The sequence below is a fragment of the Littorina saxatilis genome, linkage group LG12, assembly GCF_037325665.1.
Source record: "Littorina saxatilis isolate snail1 linkage group LG12, US_GU_Lsax_2.0, whole genome shotgun sequence".
NCBI classification, from domain to species: domain Eukaryota; kingdom Metazoa; phylum Mollusca; class Gastropoda; order Littorinimorpha; family Littorinidae; genus Littorina; species Littorina saxatilis.
The window spans coordinates 20,381,742-20,394,149 of NC_090256.1; the positions used below are offsets into that span (position 1 = coordinate 20,381,742).

General features: G+C 46.8%; 1 protein-coding gene across 2 annotated transcripts in view; it reads left to right on the forward strand.

The window, feature by feature from the left end:
• Positions 1 to 12,408, forward strand: part of LOC138981471 (bromodomain-containing protein 8-like) — a 55,334-nt gene that overhangs the window by 19,931 nt on the left and 22,995 nt on the right. For both annotated transcript variants that reach the window (XM_070354391.1, XM_070354392.1), the window contains exons 6-7: positions 10,033 to 10,113; positions 11,355 to 11,431. In XM_070354391.1, coding sequence (XP_070210492.1) covers positions 10,033 to 10,113; positions 11,355 to 11,431 — 158 coding nt within the window. The remainder of the gene's footprint in view (positions 1 to 10,032; positions 10,114 to 11,354; positions 11,432 to 12,408) is intronic.

The following is a 12,408-nucleotide window of genomic DNA, read 5'->3' on the forward strand; positions in this document are numbered from 1 at the left end:
CCAGACTCAGAAGTCGTTGCACATCAACATTCTGGAGTTGGAAGCAGTGCGCCTCGGGCTTCTGGAGTTTGTCGCCTTGTTGCGGGGCAAGCAGGTGTTGATCCACACGGACAACACTACTGTGGCCGCGTACCTGAACAAGCAGGGGGGTACGCGCTCGCTGGTTCTGTCCAACAGAGCTTGCGAGATTCTCTCTTGGGCGTTCCTTCAGGGAATTGTGATTTCAGCGAAGTACCTTCCGGGGTGCCTGAACATCTTGGCAGATTCACTCAGTCGCACTTCGCAGATTCTGCACTCGGAGTGGACTATCGCACACCAAGCACTGCGGCGTCTGTGGACGCAGGTGGACAAACCCCTCGTGGATCTGTTCGCCACCCGGTTCTCTCGGCGTCTCCCAGTCTTCGTGTCTCCGGTGCCGGACCCGGAGGCTTGGGAGGTCAACGCCATGGGAATAGACTGGAAGGATTTAATAGCTTACGCCTTCCCTCCCATTCCGTTGCTGGGCAAGGTACTGAGAAAGGCGGACTTGGAGAAGCCAAGGCTAGTTCTCATAGCGCCGTTGTGGCCGAGCCAGGCGTGGTTTCCGGACCTTCTTCGTCTAGCCGACGGTCCACCCATTCCTCTCGATCTTCGAGAGGGGGAGCTTCTGCAACCGAGGTCGGGGATCCCTCACAGGGACCCTCATCTCCTGGCTCTACACGCTTGGGTTCTGTCAGGAAAGCGTTGAAGCGCGCTGGGGCGTCAGACCTCACTCTGACTTTGGTTCAGAAGTCGCATAGAAAATCTACTTCTTCTGTTTATTCGTCCCATTGGGCTGCTTGGGCTCAGTGGTGTCGTCTTAACAGCGTCAATCCTCTGTCTCCACGTACTATGCAGGTTGCAAATCATTTGGCTTGGCTGTCCTCCCAAGGTCGGACGGCGTCTACCCTCAGGGTACGTCGTTCTGCCATTTCCACTACCCTCAAGCAGTTGGGACGCTCTATTGCCCTGGACGGGGTGATCGCAAGTGTCATTAAAGGTTCCGCTCTTAGCTCTGCTTCACGCAGAACGTCTGTCCCAGCCTGGGATCTCTTACTGGTACTGGAATTTTTGCGCTCCTCGGTTTTCGAACCTTTGAAAGAGGCTAGTCTGTCTAACCTTACTAAGAAGACTCTCCTACTTATTTTGCTTGCGTCAGCGCGTCGGGGAAGCGAGGTTCACGCTCTTTCTGGACTTAATCAGAATATTTCCTTCGAAAAAGATGGCTCGGTTATCTTGCGTTTTTCGCCTGTGTTTTTAGCAAAGAATCAAAAACCTAACCAGCCGTCTCCTGTTGTGAACATACAGTCGCTGCGTTCTATTTTACCGCGCGGTGACCCTGACCTCTTGAACTGCCCGGTCCGGGCTCTGCGGGCTTACCTGTCTCGCACGGCTCCGTTAAGAGCTTCATCTCAGAAATTGCTTTTCATCTCGTTAAACGTAGCCAGGGATAAGGATATCGTTAAGACGACTTTGGCGAGATGGTCTGCCGGGCTTATAAGGCAAGCATATGAGTGGTGGCAGACACATGGGGGGGGACGCTCCGTTCTCCCATTACGGTCGCCTCGTACGCATGAGGCGAGAGCCTGGGCCGCCTCTCTAGCGGTCTTGCGCTCAGGCAGGATGACTGAAGTGCTCAGAGCAGCATACTGGAAGTCTGAAGACGTTTTCATAAACTTTTATCTACGTGATATTGCCAGCACTAGGCAAGATGGCTCGAGCTGTTTGCCTGCCATGGTGGCAGCTGGCCAGGTTCTACCGAAGGTTTAGGTGAGTTTCCCGCCTCCTTGTGTAGCAATCTGCTATTTATGTGAGTTGTAGTAAGAATATGTTATTTAATCGAAAATTTCTTATCAAATTTTCATTTAATTAATATACTTACCAACTCACATACTTAATGCCCTCCCTACCTACCCCGCTTTGTGTGGTTTAAGGTGGTGTTTCAGTGGGAATGACTATACCGGCAGTATGTCCAGCGCATGCGCGGGCAGCCGGTGGGGGGAGGTAACTCCCGGGACCCGTTGTCAAGGGTTTGTTTTGTTTTGGGAGTTATCTCCCCCTGTTACCAGGGTCAGTGCTTCAATGTCTAACGCATCAAACTGAAGTTAATGCTATTTATGTGAGTTGGTAAGTATATTAATTAAATGAAAATTTGATAAGAAATTTTCGAATATAATGGCAAACTTAGAGCTAAGATGACACCAAATTACACCAGTTGGGTTCTTAGGAGAGAACAAAATTCCGCCCAAAATGCTCCCAAACCCCCCTAGCAGGGCTAGGCGCTTTGCGCCGTCGACTTTGCTATTACTTCCAAATGTTCAGCCTTTTTTACTTTTTCAATTCCCATGCCTGTTAATCATCCAAAATTATAAATTGTCCTTGCTCTTGTGGCCCTTCATGCCCAGAGCTCTCATGGTGACCTTGGTCTCAGTGTTCCTGTTCGATCCTTCCCTGAATAGTAGTTCTGCTCTCAGTTTTCAACGTGTGACGTTCTGGGGGGTCGACGGAGGGACGTTGTGGCAGTCTGCTCTCTGGAGGGGACGCTCACTCAGCCTGGCTCCGCGACTTAACAGTCAATGTCGTTGGTAGGGGGCATAGTAGGTAGTGGGCTGTGTCCGTTAGCTCGGGACAGACCCACTACTGAACACCGTCGAAGTGACTCAGCAGAAGTGCAGTGCCATCTTCCGAGGGTAGCTTATCGCAGCGACCTGACTTCCCCCCCCCTGGAGCGTCTGTAAAATTCGACAAGTCTGGCCGAGCGGAACGAAATTCAGATGCGGATGGAGCAGTGAGTGCAGGGACGGGGCGGTGTGAGAGCACAACGGAACAAGGAACAAGTGGCAGGTTTCACGGTATTGAGACATTCTATTGACTGCACAATGTGCTCTGATTTCTAACTTGCTGAACCAATTTTCTCAGTGTTTTTTTTTATATGCAATTCACAAATGTGTCATTTTGAATACAATTCTGAAAAAAAAAATCGTTTGAGTTGTTTTGTTGGCATTTTATGCACATGTGTTTGGTAGTGCTCGTGTGAATCCTGAAAGACGCCATTTCCTTCTGCATGACAGAAGCCAACCATTGATGTGAAAATTGAAACGAAAAGGCACTCAATTCACACTGAATGGTCATATTTGATAGCAGAGCTGCTGGGACAGGCTGATCTTTCTTAACCCAGTGTGGGATTTTCAGTGGGGCGACCACCCCCAACCCAGCGCGTCCCCGGGTGGCGGATAGGGGAACGGTCTTCAGATATGGAGATCAGCCGCTTGCGGCCGCGGACCAAACTGGCTCCGGGTGGGATCCCGGAAAATCCTCCCCCCTGTGCTCTCAGGGTAGGACGTACGGGCCATGAGCTAAGGGTGAGGTAACCCCGACAGAAAACCCCGAATGCTGAAGACGGAGGACCCGGGCCGCACGGCGCATTCTAACAAACCACGGGTACACGCACTTACGCAAATGATGACACAATCAACCAGCACAGATGGAAATGGCGCTCGCCCATTGAGGACCCCCCAGGGTGGAGCAGCGTCGGGTCCCATGCCTCAAAGGGACCCAGCCCCAACTACTGGAGGTCCCTCCCGTCCGTCTTGTCACGCCAGGGGACGCGGGAGGAAAGTGACTGGCACCACCACAACCAGGAAGAAACCCAGTCAGCAGCGACCTTTTCAGGTCATGCACTGGAACGCAGAAAGTATCCTGAACAAGAAGACAGAGTTGGAGCATATCCTGCATGAGAAGAACATCAACATCTGCTGTATTCAGGAGACGCACCTGACACCCCAAAAGTCCTTCAAAGTGAGAGGCTACCAATGCCTTAGGTCCGACAGAACAGACCGAAGCAAAGGAGGAATCCTGACCCTCATCAGGAACAACATCAATGCCTGTTTGATAGAAACGCACATGGAGGACTCCGAATATCAGGTGATTCGAATCCAGACGAAGACATCAGAATTCCATCTTGTCAACTTCTACTGCCCCAATGATAGACACCTCGCCCTTGACACGATCCCTGCAAAGGCCTCCAACTTCATCGTGGTGGGTGACTTCAACAGTCATTCACAGAGTTGGGGATATGACCACCTGGATCGGAGAGGAGAAGAGGTGGAGAACTGGCAGGACGACAAAGGTCTCATCCTTTTGAACAGTCCCTTTGACTGCCCTACATTCTACTCCAGAAGATGGCACACTACATCAACTCCTGACCTAGCCTTCTGCACGGAAGACATGCACCAGCTAACCACCAGAGAGGTCGGAGAACAGCTAGGTGGAAGTGACCATCGGCCAGTCTTTTTGACCCTGGGCATGGAGTCCTGCACTGAAGCTTCCTTCCCACGGTGGAACTACAAAAGAGCGAACTGGTTCCTCTTTAGACACCGCACCAGCGAACTCACCAAAGACATCAGAGTCGAGGGTCGAGACATCAACATGGTGGCGAAGGACTTCAACATGAGCATCCTCAGAGCAGCGCGTGAGTCCATTCCCAGGGGTGCCAGGAGAGACTATAAGCCCTACTGGAGCAATGAATTGCAGGAACTGGATGATGATCTGGCAGACGCCAGAAGGGAAGCAGAAGTCAACCCGTCACAAAACAACAACATCCGCCTCCAGGAAGCCAAAGCCAAATTTCTCAAGAAGAAGCTACAGGCAAGACGGAGAAGCTGGCAAGAGAAAACAAGCTCTCTGAACCTTGAGAAGGATGGCAGAAAGCTCTGGAGGCTTACCAAGCAGTTGAATGATGAGAACACCAGCAGAGGAAAGATCACATTAGAAGAGAACGGGAAGGTGCTAACTGGAAAGCATGCTGCCAACCAATTTGCTGAAAGCTATGCAGCTGAGAGCAACCTCCATGTTAGCCCCGAGAAACAGAGAGAAGCAAGAAGAGAGAAAAGAGAGAGACCTGCCAGACAGTCGACAGTGGACGCCATGAGTCAACCACTCACACTCCACGAGCTGCACTCAGCTCTGAAAAAGTCAAAGGCGAAGAAGTCCCCTGGCCCAGACGGCATCACCAACGAGATGCTAACCCACCTTGGTAGTGCAGCAGAGAACAAGCTACTCGAGGTCTTCAACAGCAGCTGGCAAGAAGGATCGCTACCACAACTCTGGCGAGAAGCGATCATGATCCCCATCTTAAAAAAAGGGAAGGATCCAAAGAAGGCCACCAGCTATCGCCCAATCAGCCTCACCAGCTGTGTTGTGAAGACCCTGGAGAGAATTGTGAACGAGCGCCTCAGGTGGTACCTGGAATCCAGGAACCTCCTCGCCCCTGAGCAAGCTGGATTCCGACAGTTCCGCAGCACTGAAGATCAGGTCACTTACCTGGCGCAAGAAGTTGAAGATGCCTTTCAGGAACAGAAGCTGGTCTTCGTCACCTGGATAGATCTTCAGAAGGCCTTTGACAAGGTCTGGAAAGATGGACTCCTTGTAAAACTGCTGAGGAAAGGCGTGTCCAGCAACATGTACCAGTGGATTCGCTCTTACCTCTATAACCGCAGGGCAAGAGTTAACGTCGACCAGACCAAAAGCAAGAAGTTCCTCCTTCGTCATGGCGTCCCTCAGGGCGGAGTCCTCTCCCCCACACTCTTCCTTCTCTTCATCGACGATCTGGTGTCTGAGATGCCCAAGGGGATCAAAGCTGCTCTCTACGCAGACGACCTTGTGATCTGGTGCAAGGAGGAGCACGCAAGTACTGCCACCTACAGAATGCAGCAAGCGGCAGATAGGCTGAACGCATGGGCAGAAGATTGGTGCGTCTCCATCAACAAGGAGAAATCCTCCACCACCCTATTCACACTGTCGCCAAAGCAGAAAGCCGGAACCATTAGGCTTGGTGGAACTCCTCTGAGAGAGGATGAAGAAGCAACGTACCTTGGTGTCACCTTTGACAGACGGCAGACCTGGAAACCACACATTGCACAGGCAGAGACGAAGGCCCGGCGCAAGCTAGCCATACTCAGGAAGCTGGCAGGTACCACCTGGGGAGCGAACGAGAAGATACTGAAGACAGTATACCAGGGAACAATCAGACCCCACCTCGAGTACGGCTCCACAGCGTGGTCAACCTCAGCCAAGACAAACCTGCAGACCCTTGACCGTGTGCAAAACCAGGCCCTCCGACTCATCACCGGTGCAATGAAATCCACGCCCATCAAGGAAATGGAGAAGCTTACCACCATCCAACCCCTCTGTCAGAGAAGAGAAGCCAAGACTATGGTACAGGCCGAGAAGCTCAAGTGCCTACCCGACCACCCCATGAAGCACAGACTGAGCAACCTCACCAAGAACCGGCTTAAACGGAGCAGTTTTGTACACGAGAGCAAGAGACTTTCTCGACAGTACAGGGAAGTCCTTCCACAGAACACTCTACCTCTGACTCAAGAAGAAGAGGAAACCCCCAAGGCAACAGAGAAACCAGGCATCCAGATCTGCACCAGTGTTCCACATGTTACCTCAGGAGAAGATCAGAATGACACAGCTCGACAGGCACTCACCTTAGCCCTGATCGACGAACAGTACCCAAAAGAGGCGTGGATCCATTTATACACCGATGGATCAGCAACTAACGCCGTGCTCAATGGAGGTGCAGGCATTCTCATCCAGTTCCCTGGGGGACATACAGCTACATCCAGCGTTGCCACTGGCAAACACTGCACAAACTATAAAGCAGAAGCAGAAGCTCTCATGCAGGCCGCCTCCTTCGTTCAGGACTCCGCAGACCCTTGCTACCAAGTTGTCTTCCTCTCGGACGCCCTTTCAGTCCTTCAGGCCCTAGAGAACGACAAACTCCCACAGCTGGCCAAAGCATTACAGATGGTCAGACAAACCAGAAGAGTTGTCCTCCAGTGGATACCAGCACACTGTGGGATACCAGGAAATGAAAGGGCAGATGAGCTGGCAAAAGAAGGAGCCGTGGAAGACCAACCTGAAAACAGTGTCAGCTTTAGTGAGCAGAAGACAATCATCAAGGCATTGATGAGACCAAGGACAAACAGAGATGACTACCACACAATGTCCAGAGAGCAGCAAGTCAACCTCATCAGGCTGCGTACTGGCCACAACAGGCTCAATGCTCACATGAACCGAAAGTTCAAGCTGGCGCCATCACCAACCTGTGCCTGCGGTCAAGAGGACCAAACAGCGGAACACATCTTACAGCGATGTCCCTTACTAGATGAGGAACGAAAAGAAGTGTGGCCGTCACCAACTCCCTTGCAGACCAAACTATACGGCAGTCGACAAGAGTTGGAGAAAACGACAACATTTATCACCAGTGCTGGACTGATTGTGTAACCTCTGCGAACGCCAAGAAGAAGAAGAAGATAGCAGAGCTGCAATATCTAACCATACAAACAAAAACAAAAGCACAAATATGAATTTTGCATTACATATTTTGCACACAAAAAATCGAATCGAGAACTGGAAGCTGTCTGTCCGAAAAACTAAGTCTTCACAGATAAATCAAGTAAGCTTATTTTACCACAAGAAATGATAACATGATTTTATTTTGACATTGAAAACACACCTTTATAGTCTGTACTTCATAGGAAAGCATTTACAATGACCGAAATTTCGCGAAATTCCGCGCTGTGTCCATTTCTTGGAATGTCCGACCGTCGTCTGTCCGGGGTTTCCAACGATCGCTACTTTCACTTTCGTTGTCATTTCCGGGCAATCCTATGCCGTATGTGACATATTACACACTTTTCACAGTTGAGGCCGAAGGCGGGATTTGTGATTATTTTTTTCAGGTGAGATTTTATTGTTTTTGTTGCCTTTTTGTCGAGTAATATGCTGTCTGTCAGCCAACGATCGCTACCACACGATCGCTACCACACGATCGCTACCTCTTCATGCTCGATCAGATTTTTAGCTTTTTCAATGATTATAGAAGTTTGATTAACGTTTCCTTTGCAGTTCTGGATCGGTAGGGTAAAGGTATCTAATTCCGACATAAGATCTTGGGGGTACCTAAATCCGACCGATTTTCCCAGTCACATTAATGACGAGGTGCGCACGTCATCACAACAGAAGGAATGCCATTCATACACGGGCCATTCATGAACCGGTGGATGACGTGACTTTACGGACCAATCGTTTTGTCGCGAGAGTTATTTGCGTCATCGGCACCGCGGCGCGAAAATATGCCTTACAAGTGTCTTCTAAAGTTTTAACGTAGAGGGGGGAATCGAGACGAGGGTGTGGTGTATGTGTGAGTGTGCGTGTGTGTGTAGAGCGATTCAGACCAAACTACTAGACCGATCTTTATGAAATTTTACATGAGTGTTTCTGGGAATGATATCCCCGGACGTTTTTTTCTTTTTTTCGATACATACCTTTGATGACGTCATATCCGGCTTTTTGTAAAAGTTGAGGCGGCACTGTCACACCCTCATTTTTCAATCAAATTGATTGAAATTTTGGCCAAGCAATCTTCGACGAAGGCCGGACTTCGGTATTGCATTTCAGCTTGGTGGCTTAAAAATTAATTCATGACTTTGGTCATTAAAAATCTGAAAATTGTGAGAGAAAAAAAAATTTATAAAACGATCCAAATTTACGTTCATCTTATTCTTCATCATTTTCTGATTCCAAAAACATATAAATATGTTATATTTGGATTAAAAACAAGCTCTGAAAATTAAAAATATAAACATTATGATCAAAATTAAATTTTCGAAATCAATTTAAAAACACTTTCATCTTATTCCTTGTCGGTTCCTGATTCCAAAAACATATAGATATGATATGTTTGGATTAAAAACACGCTCAGAAAGTTAAAAGGAAGAGAGGTACAGAAAAGCGTGCTGCTTGGTTGGATAGGGAGGGTTGATGGAATGGTTAAGCTTGTTCTTGTATCAGAAAAGCGTGCTATCCTTCTCAGCGCAACTACTACCCCGCTCTTCTTGTCAATTTCACTGCCTTTGCCACGAGCGGTGGACTGACGATGCTACGAGTATACGGTCTTGCTGAAAAATTGCATTGCGTTCAGTTTCATTCTGTGAGTTCGACAGCTTGACTAAATTTTTTATTTTCGCCTTACGCGACTTGTTCTTCTTTGTTTCTGTTTTTCGACGGCATAATTGGATGACCAAGCAGGCACGGCTACCTACTAAAGTCGTGTTGAGGCAGGCTTTGTTTAGGGATCCTTCTATCTCCCCCCTCCCTATGTGAGGAGAGTAGTTAGGGTACCCACAGTCTTTGGTGGCAAGCCTTCAGTTTGTGTGCGTCACTTATGTGCGTGTTTTTTGGTGTGTGTTTTTTCCACTTAAAATAAAAGTAGATTTGTTTAACATTCTGTATTCATATATGTATGTAATTGATTATTATTTTATATCAAAATGAGTGAGTGTCTTTTTATGAACAAAAAAGTGTTCCTTGTTAATGAAACAGGTATCTTGGCTCTTCTTGCCGTTTTCTAAATTAGGGGGTATCGATAGTATAAGTTTATTTCTGCCATTAAAAAAATGATAAAGAAGTACTTATCTGTTTTTATCTTGTACACACATCAATACACTTTCACAACATGTGACTTTTGTTAGTGTATGGAGACCTTGAAATGTGAAAAAAAACATTTCGCCGGCCGGTTTAGGTGAAAATGGCGTTCTGATCAAGGACAGCATCATGCAAACATATAGACAGCCTCAGGCAAGGAACTTTGTTGTGAAAATCTGTTATATGTTTAAACTTTATGTAAATCATTTAGTATTAGTGGTTTTCTGTCTTCTTTCTGGAGTCAGGCTTGCATCAAGTTTGTTTGATAGATTTTCACGTTTTGGGGGCAACTTTCGTTTCGCTTGATTTTCTATGGAAAATAAGACTCTGCGTATAAATGTTTTCTTTGTTTTGTGTGGTACTGATCCTAATTAATTACAATAACATCCATGTTCACAGTATTTCACAGTTTTATGTTTGACTGGAAGTGTGAGAAAATGGGAAATGGCTGAAATCAATACCGTGAAACCTGCCAAGTGTAAAGACAGGGAAAAAAGTAAAACATGTGATGTGTTTCAGAAAGCTAAAGCGTGATCTGGAGTGCATCTACACAGGCCAGTGGGATGACCAGATCAAGGAGAAATGGGAAGAGGCTCAAGCGTAAGTGTACACATACATGCAGTGGTGCCTGTGATGAAAGGACGCCCATGGGACCAGCCAAAAGTGTCCCTACATTGCAGGTGGCCTGTCATGACAGGTATATTTTAGTCAAGATAATAGACAAAAGGGACTCCACAAGGTGTCCTTTCATCAGAAGGATCTCACGAGTTGCATAAATTATATCTTGCCAGATTTTTGTTAGATCTTGAAAGGGGGTTCCGCTGAACCTGTTGAGTACTTCCAAATGCCTGAGTACTGTTTATTCCCTGCACCCATAATCTCTTATAAAGCTGCGGAAGTTTCTGCAGAAGATTCTTTATTATGTTATTATACAAAAAGTTATTTTTTTTGTACGCAGAAAGAAGAAACAAATAAGCCTAGATTTCAAACATTCTTGTTTAGTTTTAAGTGCTCTTTGTGCCGCTCATGATGTCACAGATGGATGGATGGAGTCAATGCTGTTATGAAAAGGAGATAAGATCATACAGTTGACTTGACAATTTACACAATACTAATCAGTGGTCTGAGAATTTGGCATCCAAAGTTCCCTGCCAGAGTAAATCATTCAATCAATCAATCAATCAATATGAGGCTTATATCACGCGTATTCCGTGGGTACAGTTCTAAGCGCAGGGATTTATTTTTTTATTTTAATTTTATGCAATTTATATCGCGCACATATTCAAGGCGCAGGGATTTATTTATGCCGTGTAAGATGGAATTTTTTTACACAATACATCACGCATTCACATCGGCCAGCAGATCGCAGCCATTTCGGCGCATATCCTACTTTTCACGGCCTATTATTCCAAGTCACACGGGTATTTTGGTGGACATTTTTATCTATGCCCATACAATTTTGCCATGAAAGACCCTTTTGTCAATCGTGGGATCTTTAACGTGCACACCCCAATGTAGTGTACACAAAGGGACCTCGATTTTTCATCTCATCCGAAAGACTAGCACTTAACCCACCACCAAGGTTAGGAAAAGGGGGAGAAAATTGCTAACGCCCTGACCCAGGGTCGAACTCACAACCTCTCGCTTCCGAGCGCAAGTGCGTTACCACTCGGCCACCCATCCAGCACACCAGGACGTTCTTTATGGCAGCGTTCTTATCACCATGCCCGTTTGTAGCAGAGAAAAGTAAGTTCTGGATAACTTCAGGCCTACCATGTGTGTGTTTTGAAATGTTGTTGCTGCTTATATGTTGTGGATGATAGCATGTGTATTTTTTGCAGGGCTATGCAAGCTGAAGAAGAGACCAAGAAAGAGGAGGAGACAAAGCTGAAGGAGATGTATTCCACTAGAGCTGCAAGTAAATACAACTTGTTGTTTTTTCTTTCTTTTTTATGATTGCTGTTCCTTCCTCAACTTACGTTGTCCTCTTGTGATTGAAGAGCAATTTTGTTTGCTTTGTGTTAGACTTATTAATGATTTGATGGACAAATGATTAGATTTCAAAGTTTCTTTTTTTTATTTGTTTTTCTTGTTTCTTCAGTGCAATGGCCATGTGTTAACTTGCTGCCTCTACTTTGGTGAATAATATCTTGATGCTTGCACAGCAAAAGTGACTTGAGAAGAAGGGGTGTTTGGGGTCAAGGTACTTGAACGTGTCTATGATTAGCAAAGTTGTGGTTTTGATCAAACATAAAGTGTAACCAGAAATCTCAAATCCAAAAACAGGTACTGAGATTGACTGCTATTGTTCCAAAATTCAGAATCAAAATACAAGTATGGTAGGTAATTGGAATGTTTATTTAATATCATATTCTTACTCCGAATCACATTAGCATTGAGTCACCTGAGATGCTTATCACTGAAAAACGCTTACCCGGCTAAAGAATTTAAAGGGAAGCAACCCCATCACCAAAACGAAAGTGAAAGTAGCTTTGGTAATGGGCCAGTACACCGGGAGTTACCTCCCATACGGGTGTATGCCACGTCACTTCCTCTAGGAACACGTGCCTATTATCATACGTCTTTTTCACCTCGGAGAGGACGGTTCACTTTTTGACGCTCTGTGGCTGACCTTGTGTGTTTGAGTGACACCCGCCGGCCACGTTACCCAGCTTGTCTGCTCGCCTTGCCTACAGTTTGGTGAGCTCGTTCCCGTTTGTTGTTGGTTGTTTGCGCTGTTTCGTTACTGTACGTTGTCCGTTTTTTACGGACTTGTGTGTCAGTGACTTGCGTGTTTCGCCATTTTGTTGTGTGAGTTAGTTAGCTAACTCGTGTGACTTTGCTAGTAGCTCTGCGTGCCCTCTTTCTGTTTGGGCAAGTGTAGCTTTAGTATTT